Source organism: Juglans regia, chromosome 5 (genome assembly GCF_001411555.2).
Source record: "Juglans regia cultivar Chandler chromosome 5, Walnut 2.0, whole genome shotgun sequence".
Taxonomy (NCBI): domain Eukaryota; kingdom Viridiplantae; phylum Streptophyta; class Magnoliopsida; order Fagales; family Juglandaceae; genus Juglans; species Juglans regia.
In genome coordinates, this window is record NC_049905.1 from 21,230,086 (window position 1) to 21,253,513 (window position 23,428).

General features: G+C 35.2%; 3 protein-coding genes across 3 annotated transcripts; 1 reads left to right on the forward strand and 2 right to left on the reverse strand.

Moving 5' to 3' along the window:
- The first annotated feature begins 29 nt into the window (after positions 1-29).
- On the forward strand, positions 30-13,369 carry LOC109013776. Its single transcript, XM_035690283.1, has 18 exons — positions 30-152; positions 245-341; positions 446-499; positions 599-651; positions 1,315-1,348; positions 2,314-2,404; positions 3,702-3,793; positions 5,314-5,388; positions 6,142-6,233; positions 7,151-7,280; positions 8,232-8,321; positions 9,574-9,639; positions 10,576-10,667; positions 10,783-10,848; positions 10,965-11,031; positions 11,737-11,825; positions 12,422-12,548; positions 12,983-13,369. The coding sequence occupies exons 1-18, from the start codon at positions 91-93 to the stop codon at positions 13,025-13,027; spliced, it is 1,422 nt and encodes a 473-aa protein (XP_035546176.1). The 5' UTR covers positions 30-90; the 3' UTR covers positions 13,028-13,369.
- A 1,374-nt stretch (positions 13,370-14,743) lies between these two features.
- Positions 14,744-18,147, reverse strand: LOC109013760 (G2/mitotic-specific cyclin S13-7-like). Its single transcript, XM_018995962.1, has 9 exons — positions 17,881-18,147; positions 16,886-17,006; positions 16,748-16,802; positions 16,422-16,655; positions 16,217-16,342; positions 15,873-16,121; positions 15,611-15,772; positions 15,332-15,513; positions 14,744-15,054 (listed from the first exon to the last, which is right to left on the reverse strand). The coding sequence occupies exons 1-9, from the start codon at positions 18,050-18,052 to the stop codon at positions 14,910-14,912; spliced, it is 1,446 nt and encodes a 481-aa protein (XP_018851507.1). The 5' UTR covers positions 18,053-18,147; the 3' UTR covers positions 14,744-14,909.
- A 609-nt stretch (positions 18,148-18,756) lies between these two features.
- On the reverse strand, positions 18,757-19,475 carry LOC109013761 (histone H3.2). The gene has a single exon (XM_018995964.2). It carries the CDS (start codon positions 19,388-19,390, stop codon positions 18,980-18,982), a length of 411 nt encoding a protein of 136 aa, XP_018851509.1. The 5' UTR covers positions 19,391-19,475; the 3' UTR covers positions 18,757-18,979.
- Between the last annotated feature and the right edge of the window lie 3,953 nt (positions 19,476-23,428).

A 23,428-nucleotide genomic window follows, 5' to 3' on the forward strand; every position in this document is an offset into this window, starting at 1 on the left:
CCCTAACCTTTAAAAGACTATTTTCCCCCCAACTTCAACTCGGCCTAAACTCTATCCGTACGCCGAATCCCCGAAAAGTCTCTCCGCTTCATGGACAAGTACTTGCTCCCTCTCAATCCCTCCTCACCCCAAAACCCTAAACCTCTTCGACGGTACAACTATTCTCAACTCTTTTTTCTTCTTTCTTTGTTTTTGTTTTTAATTTGAATATGTAGTCTATTTTTTAATGGAAAAAAATTCAAAGGCGACAATGGAATCGATGCGCCATCGAATTGAACGGCCGGTTCGAGCCAAAGTATCGCCACGAGATCTCCAGCTTGCTGAAGCAATCTTACTACGAGGTTTGGCCATTACTTCATTGCCAGTTTTTGTTGGTTTGGTTTGTTTAAACTGTTTATGTATAAAATAGCTCATAATTTTTTTATGCTCTTGTTATGGAGAAAAGATCGGTGCGTTTTCGCATTTGTATCACATCGACAGCGTGCCCTGTCAAACGCATGTAAGGGAAAGCACAGCTCAGTTTTTTTGTTTTCCTTTTTATCGTTGATTGAGCAGCAGTTTTGTTGGTTCTTGAAATTGTTTTGCTTCTGTTGTACAGAAAAATATGATTGACAATGGCGCAAGATTCGCAGGGCAGATGCCAATTAGAAAGTTAGTTTCTACAGTTACGCTATTTACTTTTTCAAATAAAATCTTCACTTTATGTAGAATGTGTTTTTTTTTAATCTATATTCGACCAATTTTGTGAATGAATGTGTGCACTTACATGCTTGCACTTACCACTTATGTACCGTGCTTAGAATACTTGCAAAGGAAGCAAAGTGTCTGCATGAAATTTTGTTAGTTTCTGAGCTACCAACCCCTTGGTCCTGTTTATACGTATAGCAAAAAGGTTGTATTTTTTACGTGCTTTGGTGTACACAACATGCTGTTACTCTTGTGGTTGTAAAGTGATAATAATTTTGCTTTTCGAAATGGATAAGGATGGACAATAATTGACTGAAAATGTTATTTGTTGTATGAGATGTTTTCGATTTTTAAACTGAAGTCATGGTATCCATTACATGCCCAAACAGCTTTGTTGATGGAGAATGCTCACCCATTACTTCATGTCTTATAGTTGCAAGTTCCTTCTCCTACCCTTGCAATCTGCCATTTGCCATTTAGTTGAGCAACTTTCCAGTTTCTTGTCAGATGGTATATTGATGTTTGGACATGTCTTTTGGCCCCACCCCCCCAAAAAAAAAAAAAAACTTTCTGCTGCTTATCTGATACCATTTTTTATTGTCTTTACATGGGGTGGTTCTTTTTCAGGCAAGGCATCTCTGCAATGGAGTTTGACAACAAGGTGAATGTTGAACCACATTTTTTGTAATCACTTCGTAACCACAAACTACCATATATTTTGCAATGTGCACCCGAGAGAACAAAAAGTTTTAATGTACATCCTCAATTATCAATAAGGCTCAATGTGAACACTCGGTTAATATTTAATGCTTAAGATAAATAAAAAAACCACATGGAATGATCCTAATGACTAGATCCCTTAAGATGAATGAAAAAAGACCTTGTGGCATAATCTTAACTCTTTCACTAGGCTCTGCTAGTGTACATTGTCCTTTCGACATGATATTACTAAGATGTTTCTGATACCATTTTATCATGACCAGGGAATTCACTCACCAAATCTTTGTGATACAGCAAAAGAACTAGTCATAATCAGGGCTCCATATAATTACTAATATAGCACAATTGTAACTTGACACATCAAGTGTGGGAAGTTGTGCATGCTTTCATAATCCACTCCAATCTATTCTAGATATCACAATGAGGCTCCTAAACCATTCAAGTGAAGAACTTGTTAGATTGAACAAAACTTGTATGTTTCAATTCACAAGCTTTAGGGCTTGAATTTCATGAAAAGATGGTTTCCTATTCTCTATTCTGTTTTTTTATTATCACCAAGTTTCAATATGCTTATGTTAATTTATATAATCAACAAAATTTTATAGTCCTAAAAGATTCATCTCCAAAATTTGTATGTTTTCTTTGTTGAGAATAAAGCTAAAATACTTTCAAAAGTAGTAGTATTTTTGGTTTGTTTGTTTTGTCTTCTAGGTTTAGTATCTGTCAGTGCATTTCAGGAACTTGTGAGTAATTATGTAGATAATGCTTTGAGGTCAAACCCCACAAAGACTTCTATTTGTCATTCTGTTATAGTTCTAGGTTGTCTTGTCTTGTTATTTTTACTACTTACTTCACTTGTTCAAGCTTGGGTATTTCTCCTATTTATCTCTACTAACTTTCTTCCAGGGTATATATCTGGCATCAGTTACAAGATCTGGGTGCCTAGCAGTACATGATTTTGAAGCTCTTTATTGCCAGAGTAGTGAATCATTGCCAAGTAAGTTCCTACAATACAACTTGTTGTACTGCTCCTCTCTCTTGGCACATATCTGATTTAAAATGTAGGCTTATTCAGGTTTTGGATAGATTTTCCTTCAATTATTTAACGAGTTGCACACATGTTCTTACACTAAACTTGAGTGTTAGAAGGCATTGTGTGGACAGTCAAAACTTGCATGTATATTATGAAGTGTTCTTAAATATACCTTTGTTTACATGTGGCTCAATTCTGCCTTTTATTTCTCATGCTCTGAGGGTGCATATGTATGCTGTGACTTCATTGTGGGCCCTTGTTTCCTTCTGCAAGACATAATGCTGGGTATTTACAGACACATGCTGCCCCAAGAACTGAAAATGAAAATACCATTCGATGTGTCTAACTTAGCACGCAACATCACTTTCCAGTGTCTATGCAACAGTGGAAGGATATGCTTTATGAAGATAAAATCATATTCGTATCCTTCAAATTGTCCATGTTCTTCACCTTGCCACTATTTTTTCTAAAAGGCAGGATGAACTGGAATAATGCTGCTAAATTTATTTAAAATTCCAGTGAAATCATGCTTGATGGTCTATATTCTTCTTTGCTATCTTCTTCAGCAATTGTCTGGTTTTCTATCATATGACTATTAGATCAATTGTCTTACCAAGGGTTGCCATGTATCCAAATATCAAATCCATCAAATATAGCTAGCTATCCTTGGCATAAACCCATAGTAAGACAATTGTCTTACCAAGGGTTACTTCCTAGACTCTGATCAATTGGCAGTTCATATATGTTCCAATAGTAGGCTTAATGAAATCCACATCCCAAATGAATTTAGTAAGAGTAGCAAATCTTATGCATGTTGCATCGTACTGCAGTCACTTCTGTATCGCTTATGCTTTGGAGTCTAATAAATCTCCTTAGATGTCATTTTTTTAAATGGTGTTTGTATTCATTGCCAATTCAGCTAAGACCCAGTCTGATATCCACGTTATTCTATGCCTTTTTTAGTAATTGAACAGTATAACATGATATTATTCTTAAACTTTTGGCAATAGAAGTGCTTAGTGCATAGAACTTTTGTGTTCTGACCTTTAAATCCTCTCTCTATATTTCAATCTGCTATCCGACTTGAATCCTAGAGTTATACTTGCACAATAATTTTGAGTTAGCCTATGCCCTCACAAAATCTTGGAAACTCTCTTTTCACATCACAAGAGTTTTGATTGAAATATCTTCATAGTGTAATTGAAGAACAAACTCATTTTACGTTTACTATATATGTCATTTAAAAAAAAAATGTTGGTAGGCTCAAAGGAAGACGAAAGTAAGCATTTAATGCACATTTCTTTAAGTCAACAACTTGATGTTGTCCGGTGGAATCGTGCCAACCAAGATGAGGTATGGATTCCACTTTGCTTCCACTTTTCTTGAATTCATTCAGATAATGATGCATTATGGTTGATACATTACAGACCAGATATGTTATGCTAGAATGTGCCTTCTGCTTGCATTAATGGTGAAGGTTGCAGTATTGCAGGCCAAGTCTCAAAGATAGTGCCAGTAATATGCCTGTTGAAGGTCGAATCTTCTTGGGGGTACTTCCCCATGAATTAACTGAGGTGCACTTGTAGTAAACTCCTTGCCAAGGGCCTGTGCACCCCGGGGATTAACCAGGACTTAAGTTTTTGGACCCCCAGGGCCAATAAAAAAGAAATATGCCTGTTGAAGGAAATCTGCACATGTAGACAAATATATTATACTTTTGTACCAATTGTTTAAATGAGGAAGTAAAGAAGTCCATAAGTAATCTAGTGATTTTAATGCTTACCTGCTACTAACATAGATTTTGAAATAATGTCGAAATGGTGTCTCATCTTCTTTTCAATGAGTTACTATAACTTTTAATGGATGCTTTTTATCTCTTTGATATAAATCATATCTAAGTAAATGAATGCAGTATGGAGATCTGTTTCTCTCTCTGATGTAGTCTATCCTCTTATGAAGAGAGCTAAATGATGACTTTATGACTTCATTTCCTTTTTTTCATTGGATGGATGCATCTCTAACTTTCGACAACCCATCTCAACTGCACAGTGCCTTAATCCTTGTGAAATTGGGTTGACTCATGGATCCTTGTTTGAACTAATCGGGATCAAACATATGCATCTTTCTCCAACATTTGATTGTAATCCCCTGATGATTTTGTGTGTTTCTTGATGCATTAAGTTTGGCTCCTTAATGATTTAATACAACCTTTTCTTTCTAGTCTTTAGGAGCTTTTCAGCCTTAACAAGTGTTAGGCATGCATCTACGATTAAGAGGATTGAAATTTTAGATACCAACTTAGAGGCTATCATGAAATTTGTAAATGAAATTCTCATTTTCCAAAGATGCCAAAATCTTTTACTTTTATATCTTTATATGAGTTGGGTTTGAAACATGGTTGACTGGTTTGGTTCTTTCCAATGATTAATTTTAGTTTTCAGTGGTCAACCATTTATCATAAATTAGCTATTCTCTTTCTTCCTCATTCTGAGTCTGCTAGTCACTCATCAACACTCAAAGCATTATCCTTGAATTATTTTGTATTCTCTCTAAGACATGGAAATAGAATGTGAACTTCTATTTCATGGTATGCAGGCATGATGTTATGCTTGTTTCTAACTCTCAGAGAGCTAGTAGTCATGTGTGTCAGCCTTAACATCATGTTGTTTGTGCTTTGAATGATAGTTTTTTTTTTTTGGAATGAAACAAATATACGCATCTCTATCATGTTCCTACTTTTGGAAAGCATCGATCATGTTATTAGATGCATCTGCTCTTTGGGTGATTAACTGTGTTGTACTTTTCTCATGTCTTAGTTTTCCTCCTGGAATTTTAAACTTATATATATATATACGTTTTTTTCCCTTTTTTAGGTTGCTTGTACGTCGGTGAAACGTAATGAAGTACTTATTTTTGACATCGGTTATGTCTCTTCTGATCCAGTTGAAGTAAGTTTTTCTCTTTCATCGTATTTATGTTTTCACCACGACAGTCTCTTTTGGAAGCATAGATTCTAATTAACTTCAATAGGCTCTCAAGTTCTTGTTTTCTATCTCTTGTATTGGGAACCTTCTCCTTTGTAGATTTCTTCTATGCTAATTTGTTATAGCATGTAATTATCCACTAAAAATTTCTTTTTATAGAAGGTAATAGACACCCCACACTCCACACTCCATACATACACAAGATTTCTCAAATACAGCGTAGGTGACTTAATTCTATGACTTGAAACATTGTTGCTTAGAGTCTTGGTAGGCTGGTTCTTTGCAAGTATTTGATGGGTCCTTCATGGGACCAGTAATCTCTGTTCTGACATTTCTTTGTTGCATCATTAAATATTTATTGTCAAGGTGTTGTTTGGTGCCACCCATATTTTTCTTTTTATAGGAGGTAGTAGACCCCGCACACTCCACACTGCATGCATACGCAAAATTTCTCAAATACTGTGTACGCAACTTAATTTCAGGACTTGCAACATTGTTGCTTAGAGTCTTGGCAGTCTGGTTCTTAGCACATATTGGACGGGTCCTTCATGGGAGAAGTAATTTCTGTTCTTACATTTCTTTGTTGTATCCTTAAATATTTATTGTCTAGGCTGCATTGTGGTTTTGTGCTGTGTTTGGTCATATAATTCTAGTATGGCATCTTACATTTTGAATGTATATGATTACAATTTTGTTCACTGTTCATTGTTGATGCAGGTATTACGAACAAGACATAATGTCACTGTTCATGGGTCTGACATTCATAAAGGTCTATCTGATCTAGCTTTTACTTCAATGGATGATTCAAGGTTGGTAAAATAGAGCAGTTTTGTTGGCAGACTTCTGAGAGAACTAACTTATATTAAATAAAGGATATTTTAGTCATTAGGTCTAAACGTTTAACCCGACGACGTATATCTCTTTTGAACTCAATATTTACATGGATATGAGTTCACCTGAATCCAAGTGAAGAATTTACAAGTTGGATGGATTAATGGTCAGCATCTTCTAGTTATGTGATTCAATCTTCAAATCATGTTATTCCCTTACAAAACATATTCTAGTTATGGATCAATACTAATTTCTTAAAATCATGTTATTCCCTTACAAAACATATTTGTGCAAAATCACTTGTTAGAGTATGATAAATGCTTGTTGTGATGCCATATGATGGTGTGGTTTGGCAGAATTATGCTCTAAAGCATGTGACTTCTCTTTTTTTCAATGTGCTTTATTGCGTTTAACTGAAATCATGTACTAAGCTCTTTATCCTTGTGCATTTTCTAGCTCAAGTAAAATTGAAAGAACAACAATTATTTTCATCTATAAATTTGGATGCATTATGGATGGGAAAAGATATTACAGTTTACAAAATTTGACCTTTGACGACCATTTGTTGCATGGTTGTGGCCTTACATTTTGGGGTGTTTCATAGACCTTAGTCAATCTAATTGTGAGTAATAGATCTTATTGCAAGTGTGGTTTGATCCAGAATTGTAACCTTGAGAGTTGAGATTTCAAATTGATTTAAAGATGAGGTCTTAACACTTGAAGCATGATCCAGGCCGTTGTTTGCTTGAATAATAGATTGCAGTCCTTATCTTTCACATTTTAGATGTAATATTTATTTAGTGTTATCCTTTTGTTTGTCTTTTTAGTGGAATCTTGCTTAAGTGATTTAGTCAGTTTTTCTAATAATATACAATTTTATGGTCATTTTCAATAGGTTACTTGCTTCTGATACATACGGTGTGATCAGTGTATGGGACAGAAGAATGGGTACTCTCCCATGTCTTGAACTCACGACTAATTCCCCTAGTGCCCTTAATAGTGTTGAATTAAATGTGGAAAATCAGGTTTGTGATCATAACGCCCTTTGTCGTTCATTATTAAGGTATTATGAAGAAGATATAATAGTGCCTTTGAGGTGATCGATAAAAAATCTCAGTGTTATTATATATTCTTGAACTGTGTTATCTTCTTTCTGCATGATGTACATACTTATTTGATTATACAATAAGCTATATAATAGAACTGAGTATGCATGCGAGAATTCCTCCTGGAATTCAGTTCATGAGAGTTGAGAAAGGCACTTTAGCTTTGGGAAATTACAGTCAGATAATTTCAGGGTAGGGTGCTTTCCATTGCTGTGCAGTGATCATATTTTGGGACCTTTCTTAGAAAAGATCTACACTTAGAACTAGAGAACAAGAGCCTTGAGGGAAGGCTAGCTGCAAAGAGGGCTTCTTGCAAAAAGTGAAAAGGCAGAATGTTCTTCATGCTACGTACATTTTTTAGTTTTGATTGGTAGTTTACACGAGTGATCGGCATGTCTTGAACCCACATTATATTCATGAATAATTAGTATCTTTTGAATATTCGATAGAAATATATTTCTATTCCTGGTTAAAGATCTGCATAATGTTAGTGTTGACTGCACTCATTAGCCAATTGGCTCTTGGCTAAATGGCATCTCCTCCCCCCTTAAGTGAGGGATGAAGGGTTAAGGGTAAGGGTTCAAGTTCAATCCTATCAATAAAAAGTCGTGAATGTACTCCTATGCTGCTTGCTTTATATAAACTTGTAACAATTCTCATGGTCCCAAGAAAATGAAAGATTCTCAGCCTTTTTTCTTCTGAGAGAGGGGGGTGTCGGTACTTCTCACCTTATTCAAACTTCAGTTAATGGTGAATAGCAAGAAATGTATAAGTGTGTCTATGTGTAAGTTTTTATCCCTCCAAGCTGCACCTAGATTTTGTTTTTAAATCTTATGGACCTTAGTTATAACTGGTTTATTTATTCTGTAGATCATTTTTGGGGCTGGTAAGCACGGGATAATTTATATGTGGGATCTTCGAGGAGGAAGAGGATCTGCAGCTTTTCAAAGTCATAAAGAGGTAAAATAGTTTGGTTCTCATTTTTCTTTACAGGTGCTTATTTATTACAACAATTTGAATCAGCATGTGAAATGGCAGTGAGCATTTACTTGTTTAACCAGAAAAATATTGATAGTTTTTGTAACAGCCCAAGGGAGCCCAAGCTACATATGGGCCTACTCTTCAAAAGGACTAGTCAATTATACAATTGGAGTACCATTAGAACCATTATAAAGAGCAAGAACATAAGCAATGTGGGATCCCATACACTACCTATTCCAATCACTTATTATTCAATATGGGGGTATCACAGTCTCCCTCCCCCCCCCCCCCCACACACACACACACACACACACGCAAAGGGTCTAATACCATTTGTAATGCCCCAAGAGAGGCCCAAGATTTGGACGTACACTTTAAAAAGACCAGTCAATGATACAATTGAAGCTCCATTTGAACCATTACAAAGAGCAATAACTTCTCATTCCCAAGTGATGTGAGATCCCACTACCCTTATCACTTATCTTTCAATATGGGGGAATCACAATTTTTTGGTTTTGGCCGCATCAACAATTTTATCTCTGGCTCTGTTGTATTGTTTCTTCTCAGAATATTTTGTTTTGAGGTGCTCATGTAGGACAAACTTGTCTGTGCTTTTTGAGGAACTTTTTCAACCTGTCATTTGAGTTGTAGCTACATCTAATACAAGATAGAACACATTATAATATACATTTTTCTTCCATCTACTAATTTGTGAAATCACATAGGACATATTTAGTAAGTGAAATTTTCTTATTTTGAGAATTTTTTGAAAAGCATTATAGGTTTGTTTTGCATTGGGTTTTGTGAAAGTGGGTAGCAAGAATGAAAAGTTGTTTGGATAAAAAATGTTTGAGATGTGTTTTGTAGGATAAAATTTTTTTTTATAAGTAAACGGTTAAATTATATTAATACAAATAGGCATAGCCCAAGTACACATTTTGTAGGATAAAAGTTTTCTAGATGTGTTTTGTTTTGAGTTTTGTGAAAGTTGTTTTGGTTTCTGTTTGTTTGTTAGTTTTTTTTTTTTCTTTTTTTTTGTCTAAAAAACAAAAGCAAATATTTAGATGAAACTTTTGAGAGATGAACAAATTTTTGGAGTTCAAAAGATGTATGGATTCAGAGGGAAATAATTTTAAAAACTTTTGAAAAATCCCTTAAATCAAACATGCACATGGCTTCTTAATGGTATTGTGAATCCTCCTTGTATATAATTTATTTTATTGCCGTTCAGGTATGTCATCCACCTCTAACATCGTTGAAGCTAGCATCAATGCTAGACAAAATTGAGCCTCTGAAGGTATGATGACTTCATCATTATGTATGTCAATTTGACTATCTACCCATCATTAATAAACTTATAACACCAGTACTTCTCTTTTCCACATGACAGGGCATGCACATTGGCCTTCTATAGATTTTCATTTTAAGATGCCTTTGAATTGCACACCATTTATTCCTTGGAAATTGAATTTGGTATTCTTATTTTTGTAATATATGGCCAATTCCTTAGATTCAATAAAATTTTATTTTACCTATAAAAAAAAAAATCTGACCCGTTATACTGATAAAAAAATCTCTTGCCCATTGTAATTGTGTTTACTTCAGATAAAAGAAAAAGTTTAGTTTTTGTCCGCATTTTCTTATATGATGCTTCAATGCTCCAGAAAGCTTTATGAAGCTATGAATGCCCATAAATGTCAGTACTTGTTTGCACTTCCTATTTACCTTAGGCATTTGGAACACATGTGCATTGATTCGGTTAAAAACATTGTTACAGATGGAATGTGAGAACCAAAGTTGTTCTTTTCCTGAATGAGTGTGTAATCATCAAAGTTCAATGTATCTTTTCTCTATCATTTCTTAATAATATAAAAAAAGATGTCACCACCAGAACTATATATTTAATGATTATATATCTATGAATTAACAATTTAACAGCACTTGGCAGAAAATTTTAACATAAGCGAAATACTTTTTCTAAGGGATCTACTGTATATGGGTTTCCAGTAGTGCACCCCAAGGATAATATATTATGAACTCTATTATTTCCTTTAGAAAAAAGGTGCTTCAGTTTCCCTAATGGGGAAAATGTTTTGAAATGTTAATTATTTAGAGGGTCTCTTCTGATTAATTTTTTAGTACTGAATGAAGGTCAACTTTTGCAGACTCTTAGTTTATCACTCTTCATTATTTGGAAATGCTCTCTTTATCACATGTTGTCAGTATCATGCAGGCACAGTCACATATCATTTCGAAGGAAATACACTCCATTGATTTTGATCCATCTTGCCCATATCAACTGGCATTCCATCTTGATGACGGCTGGTAGATTTGGAAATGAATCCAATTTTTGTTCATTTTGTATCTTCTATTCTTCAGTTTTGTGACATGTTGAATTGATAAATTCTGACAATAATTAGCATGGATTTACTCATTGTAGGTCAGGTGTTTTGAATATATACAATTTCCAAGTTACACATGTTCATTGCCCTCCCCCTGCATGGCTGTAAGTGAAGTTGAATAAATCTGAAATTGAACCTTGTTTTTTAATGTCCAAAGCCTTGAAACTACCATGAATTAACTTTGTGCTTGTTTCTGGTTGATTGGTGGGGGGGTGTTTAGAAATGATTCCAGCACTTCATCAGATTTGTTGTATTTGAGGAAACCATCATGGCTGCCAACATTTTCAGTAAGGATTGTCATACATTGGCTTATTATGGTGTTTTATGAGTATTGGCTTTTATTGGTTATTGATCCACTGGCTTTAAAATTATGTATATCCTTTTTCTTATCAGGGCACTTAGTTTTAAAATAGCAACATTTGATTCATAATTCCCCAAGAAAAGAGTGACGTGTTGTGGTAGAATTTATACAATTCAATACAACAGTATAAGGGAGCCATAGAACAAGGCAAAATTGAATGTACTTTAGTTCTCAGCTTCTGCAATCATTTACTGGCCCCAAGCCTTGGCCCAGGTGGTGAAGATGTGGGTGTGGGCTGGGGTTGATCTTAGTGCAGTCTTGCTTAGCAACTATTGTATGTCTATATTGTTTCTAGAAGTCAATCTTCAACATTGATGATGATTGGCACTAAGCATAAAAAACTTTTGTTTACTTGTAAATTTTTCTTATGTTTAGTTTAGAACTGTATGATTTTTAATCTTCAAGGGCTTACTTTAGTCAAAGCATTAGACTTGGCTTCTTTGGCATTCAAAGCTTTAAGCTTGGCTCAATCAATTGATAAGCAAAAAATTGTCAAATCCAAGTCAGCAAGCTGTATATGTATGAAGAATGGTAGTGCTTATGTTGTGATAGTCATTGCTGTATGGGGAAAATGTTTCTCCATCTAACCAAATCTGAAAGTATAGTTTTACGCTGATGTCTTCTGATGCAGCTTTATGCGGTTGGATCAACATCTGACAAAGGTATTCATCTTTTGGATTTCTATCCAGACCCAAGTTCTCCCTGCCATGTAGACCACAAGTAAGAAACTCCCCTCTATAGTAAACATTGTAAGATGACCTGTCGTTCAAAGGGGAATGTTCTGATTTTATGACCAAATTTACCAGCATGGGAAACTGATAGTACAGCAAATATAAAAGTATAAAGTAATTTAGATAACAATATATGTCCTTCATAGTGGTCGACTTTTTTTGGGGGGTGGGGTGGGGGGGGTGTTGCTATCCCCATGAAATTCTTTTGCAACTCTATACTTCTATCTAGCTCTTTTACCCTTGGAGTTCACTGAAAATCTGAAGTATGAAACCTACAAGAAGCACAAATATGCAGGAACAGAAGTCTAGAAGAGTTCGAAGGTAGAACTGTGGGTTCTCCTTGCCTTGAATTTTCAATTACTTTGGCTAGCATTGCTAAAACTGCTCCTAAGAGATATTCACAACACATTACTAAGTGACTGAATTTCCTTTGATGAAGAAAATTACATGTTGAGTTTTCTATACATGGGAGAAGACCCCTTTTTTTGCACTGCATGTATGTGTGTGCGCATGCATATATGAACTTTCCCCCTGCTCCTTTTCTCTGTGTTATAAACTATTGATTAATCATTTTTCTTGTTCTAGTGAAAATATGGAGAGAATTCCTGGGGTAAACCACCAAAATAAGCAAAACAGGTTTGTCTCTTTGTCCGAAGGAGTTACTGCATGTGCTGCCCACCCCCTCAATGGAACCATTATAGTTGGGACAAAGGTTTGTAGTCTAGTTACCTCCTTTAATAATCTTTTGGTTATTCATAATGTGAAAATACTTCGTAAAAGTAGAAGTAAAATATCTATTTGACCTTCAATTCATCAACTGTTTTTTGGGTTTTGCTTTTCTTATCATCCTTCTGAAAAGCATTGCATATATCATCAATTACTCAAGCATGTATATGGATGAGCATATTTTACAAGTATAAACATGCATGCAACCACGTGGCTTCTTTTCATGTTTTTGCACACCCCGAGTCTGTATCTAACATTACTCTTACCAAACTGAATACAAACTGCAAAGTGAAGGAAAATAGTTCCATTTATTTGTGGCTTTGAATATACAGTTAATATTTTTCATATTGATTACTTTGTCTTGTCTGCCTTTCCTCGTTGATTAACGGAATATGAAATTTGATGGATGAATGCTTTCAGCAATCATCTCTGCTCATGATTTCCCAGAGGCACCAATCATTTTAAGATGGAGAGATTAATTGGCTAAAGCAGACCCATAGGGCTGGAGAGTGGAGACCTTATACATCCTCGTTCAATCAAGCATGTAAATATGTACTTGAGTTGTGAAACAACCACCGAAGCCATCAAATTTGGAACTCCTAATATGTACATTGGTCCAATCAAATGGTCTTTGAAGGCTGTCCATCAATCTTTTGTCAACCAAGCCATTCGAGCCCTTCAGCTGAATCGATATTAGGACAATGGGAAAAGCTTCTTTGCCGCCTATGTTTGACTGCCCCAGTTGACTGCTGGTCAATTTTTTTATTTTTTTTACTTAGTGATTAAGAAATTGATTTTAAGTGTATTGATGTATTTTTTTAAATACTTAAATATATTAAAAAATTTAAAAAGAAAAAGGAAAAAAAGTGCCTGGGAAGCATGCCCAGCGTTTAGTAGCCTTACCCTAGGACAATTTGAGGGTCCTGCTCAGAGTGTTGTATGTTCTACTTTTCTTCTCTGGATTTCTTATATATTCAGAATTATGAGATTGAACAGACTTAAGAGCTGGTTTGGATTGAGAGATCTCAACTCATCTTACTCTTATTCACTATTATTCACAAATTTTAACTTACAAATGTCATTATTATTCACAAATCATCTCAACTCATCTTATTTCATCTCTGATGTCTATGTAATGTAATTCTTTGGTAGTAATTAAAATAATGAAAGTATATTTGAAGGATACTTTTCAATTTGTGCTGCTATCTCAATTGACATTAAGGAGTCCTTGATCATCTGTTGCCATATAATTCATAATTGCTGTCTGAGTTTGAAATCTGCTGAACTATGCTTTTTATTCAGAAATGTGCCATTGTACAAATTGAGGAATTCAAATGGCAGCACCTGGTATTTGGTCCGCTATGAAAGACTAGCATTTCCGAGTGCGAGTAAGGCTCATGTTAACATTCAATCAAGGCTCAAATAAGCCGAACAGATAAGAAAAGAGTCCTGCTATAGATCAGCCACTCTTTTACTACACACCTGGACACTTTTTGTTTTTTTTTTAATTTTATGTTAGATCCATCACCATCACCTTCAACCTCTCTCTCCCCTCAATCTCTCTCTCCGGCCTCTCTCTCTCTCTCTCTTTCTCCACAAGCTCTCCTCGGCCTCTCTCTCCGACCTCTCTCTCCTCAAGTGGGATCAACAACAGTGCTGATCCATGCTCCACACGAGGGTTAGTTGTAAAATCTGGTTTTTATCTATTTGTAAAAAGGTTATTTTAAGTTTTCAATTTTGACAATTTAAATACTTGGGCTTATAATTTTATGCAATACAGAATTATTATTATTATTTTTTAAAAATATTTAAGAAGTTATAAATTTTAAGAACGGAAACATTATTAAATAAAAATAAATAAAAAGGGTAAAACTACTAATAAGAAATAAGAAAAAACAGGTTCTACCGTGGCCTCCTAATAGCACTTTGAGGCAGCCAGCAGGCCACCTTGCGGTGGTTCAAGGGTCGGGCCACCTAGTAGAGACGAGAGAGCTTTTAAGTGCCGTTTGGATAATGAATTGAGATAATTTAATAATAATAATAATATTATTATTTTAAACATTATAACCAAATCACCTGGCGAGGAAACTTGTATGTGTTCCTATCAGTTTATCATGGTAGTTCCAGCTTTGAATCTGAGCACCCCAATCAATCCACTCAAGCAAAAAAGAAAGGAAGAAAGAAAGAAAATGACGGGAACCTAGACTTAAATGCATTACAGTGAGAGTCCAAGAACATCGAACACAATAAAAAAGAATTGAGATCTTCTAACACAAAATCCCACTAGAAGTAGCAGATTTGGCTACAACAAGTAACCAAGTTACAAAAAATACATGACAATATATCTTCACAACGATGTGTTCAGCAGACTTTTGGGGGGAGTGCAAAGAGCAACGAAACCCCTGTCCGAACTTGAGTATTTCCTATATACCTCCTTGAGCTTACTTTCTGCAGCAGTAGAGTGAAAGCCAACCAAGAGTTTGGCACAATCCCTGTCACAAAACAAACGACACCAACTGAAATCTGTATTTGTTGATTATTTTCCCTTTTTCCTGGCATAAGCTCAAATTAGTCTTTCAAGAAACCCCAAGACAATGTATATACAGGTTCCATAGGTACTGCAATGACTTCTAAACTGTAAAATTCCACGCCATGATTAAATACATGGAGACATGCCTCATCTCCAAACAGGCATGCACAATAGCATGCTCTGCACACGCACTTATTCTGCAGCCTGCAGGTAAGAATTACGACGAGAAGAGAACTTACATTATCTCCTCAGCAGAGTAGCCTGAGTTGTGCTTCAAAGTTTCATTCCAAAAAGGATTCTTGTTGAGAGTGCAACGTGCAGCATAGACAGCTGCAGCGGCAATCATTGATGGGCAGTACAATACGGTTGTTGGATAATGCATGAGACCCAATTCAGCTAGAAAAAAGACCATATTCTCCATCTACATCAGTAGAAAAACATCAGCAATTAGTCTGCCACTCAACCAGACTTAATGGGAATTCACGAAATTGCAAAAAAATAAAAATAAAATACAGTACCTCCTGATCAGGTGCAATAGAAGCTTTGATGTAACGAACCAGAAAAACATACGGTGTAGGAACTGTCATATACCACTCCAAATTCTCCAAAATTGATTTCTCCATGACAAGTATCTGATTACTTGTATAAGCATAGTCTGATATGCAAACCAGGTTATAAACCTGCAAATTCCAAAACTACCTATCAGAGTGAAGTTTTAAAACATGAGTAGTAGGAAGACAAGAAAATTCCAACATATTATGAGAGAATACTGCTAGCTACCCGTAGACAGTAACTTTCTTCGTACTTGCAGGCTAAGAGCATGGAACTTATGCCAACTAATTGAAGTTCTCTCCTCGATACAATCTTCATGGAAAGGTAACGGTCGATTAAATTTATGGTGAGGTAGAGGGTTTCAGGCATGAGTTCAAATCTTCTATGAACCTCAATCAGCCAGTCAATGAGAATAGCCCGCATCTTGACATTGATTTCAGGCTGTGAGTCCATGTAATCGTGCACTCTGCTGTCATCCTGGATAAAAATAAAAATAAAAACTTCAAATCATTTTTAGAGAGAGAGAGAGAGAGTAGAAAAACTTCAAAGTATTTCATTAGTAGAAAAAGTACTTCTGTGAGCTTGTAAAACTTGTAGATGTCATCTACATATTCGACTGCTGCCAAATCATTATTTACATCTCCTGCATCGATATTCACAATCAGACTTTCCGGCTTAAGCACAACTCCACAAGCAGCCTGAGGGAAATTAAGAATGGTACATTATTATGACAAGGCAAGAAACTTTCAAACATGCTAGGAAAAACGGCCAATCTACCTTGCTTCGAGCAGTGAGGATTGCAGTAAGAGTCTTGATTTCCTTCCTTGAGGACCTTTCTCTTGACTTTCTTCCATTGAGAGGTTTAACCTTTTCATCTTCATCGAAACTAACCACAACTTTAGTCTCAGGTTTGGGCCTATCAATTGCCTGCTTTTGAGCTTCCTTAACCTTTTTAGGGCCGCTCTTTCTTTGAATAGCTACCTTATCATCCATAACTGGGACAACTGGGTTCTGCAATAATACATGATTCAGTGCATCGAGTATGTGCATTTCCAGTTTTAAGTATTCATTCATATTGAAATGAGAGTGCGAAGGTCCTCTACCTTGTTCTTCTCAGCTTCGGCTTGTGCATTTTTCAATAGTTGTGCGTGGAAACTCCTGCAAGGGCCAAAACTCCCAATGTGGGTGTTTGTGTGTGGAGAGAGGGAGAGAGAGAGAGAGAGAGAGAGAGAGAGAGATACCTTGTAATGGGGCGCGAAATTTGCTTGCCATCCGCAATAGGAAACACCTCTAGATTACCAATGTCTCCAAGAACTCTCCGATTCCTTCTTTGTCCTTGCTCATTATTCACCTTACCCCCCCCTAACAAACAAGAAAATCTTGGATTTCAACTGGATGCATTGGAGATGTGCGAACAATATAAAAAAACAAGATGAATAGATTGTTTCAAAAAAAAAAAGGCCCCAGAAAACGTAGTGAAGTGTGAAACAAGTAGATTGAAACAATAGAAACTTGGAAATCAAATTCCGAAATGTATTTACACAAAGCAAAGGAACTGTGAAGTTTTTCTTTACAGACAGAGCCCACACAACTAATCCAAGTTCACCAATAAGATATCTAGAAAGAGAAGTACCCATAAAAACCATTCCATCCGGATTTCAATAATATAATTAAGTGGAAGATCCACATGCAAATTAATCACCCTACCCAGATGATCAGAACCAGTTGAGACGGATATATTTGAAGGACCCAAAACCCAGAAAATATCATCAACCGATGAGAACCGCAGTTCCAAGTCTGCATAAATCACCGTCACCCATGAACTCGAAGAAACAAACAACATGAAAGAAGTCCGGAAAAGACTCTTGCTCCAGTTACCCAGCATTTAAAGGACGTATTAGACACCTTATTAAACCCAGATTGAAAATCACACAAATTGTTAAACCCAGATTGAAATTCACACAAATATATATAAAGATGATCTTTCAGAAAAACCAAATCTATGTTACTCAAAAATTACACAATCAACCAAGTAAACCCACATAACTTAATAAAGAAGTGATTTATAAGAACGAGACCCATTTCAATATTGAATAAATTTAAGACAGAAAGAAATCGAAGCTAATATGGGTCCAAACAAGACCAATCAAGAAAACCAACATGTTTTTCATAGAAGAAATGAGTAGAACTTGGCCAAAAACGAAATCGGTTATTAAATTAAAGGCAATGGCAAAACCTCTGGGTTTCGGCAGAAGATCGGCTCTAGCTTCCATTGCTTCTTGGTGATTGTGTCTGAAAAATTGATCTGGGTTTGCTCTTTCTCTGTATTCGTGGTTGGTTGCATAGTTGCTTGCTTTCTCATAAGCCTGATAAGGAAGCCGCCGAATCGACGCAATACCAACGGTCATATTCTCTTTAATTTGAAAGCTGACCGTTGGATTTTCTAAGAAGATCGTCCAAGGGATTAGGGTTACGAGAAGAATCTCAAATATACAAATTTTATTGTACAAGTCTGAAAATGTACCAGTTTAATAGCTTTGAATTTACATAGTAATAAGCCCCCAAGGGTTAAAAAAAAATCATTTATTTTCATGGAATTTACTTATTTTTCAAAATGTCTACTGCAGGCTTTGTCCACCTAAAATTTATAGCTAGTATTACTAGGTAAAAATTCACGATACAGTAGATAGTCCAAATTAATACCGTGCTTTGAAAAACACTCCTTCAAAATTTGAAGATATTATGTGAAAATAACCAAGAATTAAACAAAAAAGAAATGGAAACTAAAAACATAATTTAAAATATATAAAGAAAAATGATAAATATACAACTTAAGAAATCATAAGAAGCAAAATAGCCGATATTTCTTCGTAGACAAACATGCAGATAAGTGCTCAGATAGTATCTACCAAAGTCATTTTTTTCTTTAAAGCATCTACCAAAGTCTTGAATATTTATTTTGAACACGCAAATTTTGTTTCCAAGTATTGGTCTCTAGTTCTTGCCACATTGGAATAAGTAACGTATACTTGTATTTCAAGCGGCGAGAAAAAATTCAGAGATCTTTTCCGAGTTAAATAGCCGAAATATAATGCAAAATTAGGCATAAAGATTCAGAAAACAGAAAGCGCAACAATTTGTTTGATCACAAATACAAATTACTTGAATTAGCAGTAGATTGATTAATACAAACACGTAGAGAGCTAAACAAACGCAACGAAATCATCAAAAGGCGGAAAGATTTCTAATTAGCCATTAGAAATCCGCAGATTTACAGATCTAGATAAGAGAAACAGATAACCAGATTTAAAAATCTTCAAATGCAAGTAATTTCTCTAAGCCCTCTCGCCCCTAATCCTACGAGCAAGCTGAATATCCTTGGGCATGATTGTGACCCTCTTGGCATGAATAGCGCACAGGTTGGTGTCCTCGAATAGCCCAACTAGGTAAGCCTCGGCCGCTTCCTGTAGAGCCGAAACGGCACTGCTCTGGAAGCGGAGATCGGTCTTGAAGTCCTGGGCAATCTCTCTCACCAGCCTCTGGAACGGAAGTTTCCGGATAAGAAGCTCCGTGCTCTTCTGGTACTTCCTGATCTCCCTCAGTGCCACCGTCCCGGGCCTGAACCTGTGTGGCTTCTTCACTCCTCCGGTAGCGGGAGCCGACTTCCGAGCGGCCTTGGTCGCCAGCTGCTTCCTCGGAGCCTTCCCTCCAGTAGACTTGCGAGCCGTCTGCTTAGTACGGGCCATTTGGAAATGGTAAAAGAGCTTTGAGGGATTGTTTTTTCTCGAGAAAGTGTAGAAAATCTCAGTGGTAGATGGAATGCTGTGGTTTCAGGGAGTATTTATAGTGTCAAAAGGAGGAGGGAAACTGACGCCGCGGGAGGGAACTTGTAAAATTTTTGTGAGCTTCTTTTCAAATATTTGGAGGAGTGAGTATAGACCGTTGATAAGAGGGTTAATCGACGGTTCTAGATCTCCTAAAGAGCATGACACGGATCACGATCCGTGACAGTACGCAACCACCCAATAAGCTTTTAGTTTCAGTTTTTAAAACTTTCGGTGAGATATTGATGGGGTGTTTCAACTTTCATAGTTACCTCCAATTTGACCAGAAAATTTTCAGCATTTCTGTTTGAAATCTAAAAATATTGACTTTATTGAATATTATTCCTTATAAAATATCTATCCTTCTTATTTTTAACGCCTATGTGTTTTTTATTACTCTAATTTTCAAAGTTCTAGCAAAATTCCAAAAAATTATAATTCATTCTTTTATCAAATTTCTTTTTTAATAAAAAATCATTATGGCCTTATTTGTTTGATTACACATATGAAATAAAATAAAAATTAAATAAAATATTGTTAGAATATAATTTTTTAATATTATTTTTATTTTGAGATTTAAAAATTTTGAATCGTTTATTATATTTTGCGTAGGAATTTAAAAAAATTGTAATTATTAGATGAGATGAGATGATTTTTGTAACTAAAAGAGAATGTGCTATGCAATCCTATTGTATATTTTATTTTAAAAATAAATAAATAAATAAAATTGCTCCAATAAGAGTAATGGGTTGAAATTAGCAAAGTTTAAATTTCATTTTGTTTTTGTTAAAATTAAAATTGTATCTAATATTGTTTGTAATTTTGACATATAAGCACTAGCATTGGTTTCTCTATATACATCTTTAAAATCACATCTTTCAAAAATTGATTTTGCATATGAAGAAAAATTCTCACATTAGATTATGTATCTTTGAACCAAATAATAATAAATATAATTATTTTTTTATTAAAATTATTATTTTTATATATTTTACATGCAAGAGTATTGTTAAATGATCATTTAATAGTGATAAATGTGTCACATCTTACTTAAATTGATGAAAATAGGATAGTGGTATGGTATATAAAATTTTTCATTTTACAATTAGCACAATGTGCTTAAAAATACCAATTTCATATATCTAAATATTATCAATTTTATATGTCAAAATGATCAATTTTATTAATAAATATTAATATGTACAAAAAAAGACTTGGTATCATCAACTTAATAAAAATTTCATATATCAAAATCATCTTAATACAAATTCCACAAAATTGATTTTAATGGGTAGGAGAGATAAAAAATAGTAAAATAATGTTCGGAGAGTGAATAGTATTTTCATAGCTATGCAAAATTGTGAATGTGCATAATCTAAAATAGACTAATTTAAAAAAATATTATGTAAATATGAATTTGAAGATGCATAAGCCATTACCAATGTCGTTACTTGTGCAATTCATTTCTTTGCTCTGTTTATAAATCCCTACTTATTCCAACAAATTTGATAAGATTTTGCATTCCGATCGGTGATGTGTCCATAGTGCTTTCAGAATTTATTTATTTTTTAATCTGTAGTGATTTTGATACTTTTCTATTATTCCATTTCACTTTATAAATTCCGAGAATTGCTAAAGGGACATTTGAGCACATTATTGAGTATTACCAAAGTAGGGTATGGATTTTTTTTTTTTTAATATAAGTAAAAGTATTATATATATATATATATATATATATATATATATATATCAGTAGGAACCAAGTACATTAGATGCATACAAGAAAATCTCTAACTCATACTAGAGAGCTCCTATTGCTCCAAAAAGTCTGTGAAAAACTACCAAAAATACATCAAACCCGAGTTAGAATAAAACAACACCTCTCCAACCCCAACCCAATGTTTCCTGTAGCCTAACCTTCACCCGAAACACCCTCTAAGAGAAACAACCTTTATGCCCTCGACTTGTAGCGTCATAATTGATTGCACGAGAAAAACGCTTCAACTCTCTACTTTTCTTAAAGCTTGATTTGGTATTATGCGAGTGGCTCGCCTCAATCGTAATGAATATTGCTTTAAATTAGTTTTCACATCCTCCACGTGAGATTCCCATAATATATGCTGAATCTCATTAGCCTTTTACAAAACCCAATCCAAAGATGATCTGACTATATTGTTTAATGGAGGAAGAAATACCATGGGGACAACATCTTTCCTCTACATAGTTCCTCGCGTAGTTCCAAACGGCACCAACAATAAACCCTTATTCCAATCGTATGCCTCCTCAACAACTCTATTGGTACTCTCCATTGAAGATTCTGGGTTGGCAGCAAGTTCCTTTCCCTCTGCCGTGGACTTCTTAGATATCCAACATGCCGCTTTCTCTGCCATAATGATTGGGGACAGTCTAGATATTGTCAACGATTTTAGTTTGTGGCCCCCCGAGGTCAAAAACCTCTCCCGAGTGTTCCGTAAAAGCTTGCGTGCATTTCTTCGTAGGAGCTGTTGTCACAGACAAAGGACTGCTGGCATAAGGGTCATTAGGATCGACGACGATCCCGACAACGGAGGTTAATGGCGTTGAGATAAGGGTTCCATCTGGCCGGTGTAACGAAAGTGGGTCCATAGGCCCAGGACTTCCATTGGATCGTGAAACTGGCCCAGAAGTGGAGCCATTCTCAAACACAGGCTCATGGAGCTTCAGCCTCCATTTCGGGTTTGGGAGGTGAAAATGGCTTATGCAGGCCAATCCAAGATGGATGGATTTTTGTAAAAACTCAAATGCCTATTTATTTTTTTTTAATTTTATTAAAACCCTCACCTATGATTGAAGAAAACTATGGTAACAACCGAACCACTGAGGATTATTCCAAACCCAAGCATCAAAATAAAAACAAACACTATTTTGTACAATCCAAAGAAAAAAAAAAAATACTATCATTGCCGAATATAAGATAAGCCCTATCTATCAATACGTACAAGTCCACGATACCGTCCCTGTCCAAAACTATACCCAAGAAAATTCAAAGAACATCCCCTGGCCCCTTTCTTTGTCAAAAAATATGTCACCATATTAGTTTCTTAAACACATGTCGCACCTGAACATAGAGTTTGAATGAGCCCCTATGCTTCCTCCCAAAAGTCCCATAATTACCTTTGTATTCCAATGATTTATTTATGCCTTAAGCGTACAGCTTTTATGCGATTGCTGTGAAGAAAAGTGTTTGTTATCTTCATATGCCAATGGTTGGTGCGTAGAGGAAGAAATCATGAGCACGTGGCGATGCAACTATAGTTGCCAAATGGGGGGCGAAGTAGCAATATTACCCATATCATAATATATATGACCTTTTGCTGTTAGATTAGGACGATTTTACATCTTATCATGATATTTCTTTAAGATGATCACCACTTTTGAATGTGGAATGCTTTTTTCATTTTCTTTTAGAACACTTTATTGAAAGCGCTCTCGTTTAAGATGAAGAAATATCGTAAATACAATCCAAACAATTTTGGGACTAATTATAACCCCAAAACCAAAATACAAAAGAAAAATACTAAATATATTTAAAAAAAACTTACAAAAAAATTATTTCTCCACATGTTAGTTAATGATATGCTGAAAATCATAAAATTTGAAATTCAAAAGAAAACTAACAAAATGAGTCTTGTAATTAAAATTGTAAGTAAAAATATAATTACATGTAGCACTACTCAATACAAAAACATTAACCAACAATATAAATCATTTACATTGGAATGTGGAATGTAATTGGGAGGCCAACACCACATAAATCAATCAATTAAAAGTTGAAACAACTACTTCATATTTACTCAAATGTACATCCTATTTGGCATGTACCTATTTTTTTTCTTTTCTTCGGACCTTACATTTTCATCTTTCTTTGTTTTCAAGGAAAAATTCATACAGTACGATGATCAAATTAAAGTTGAAAGCATG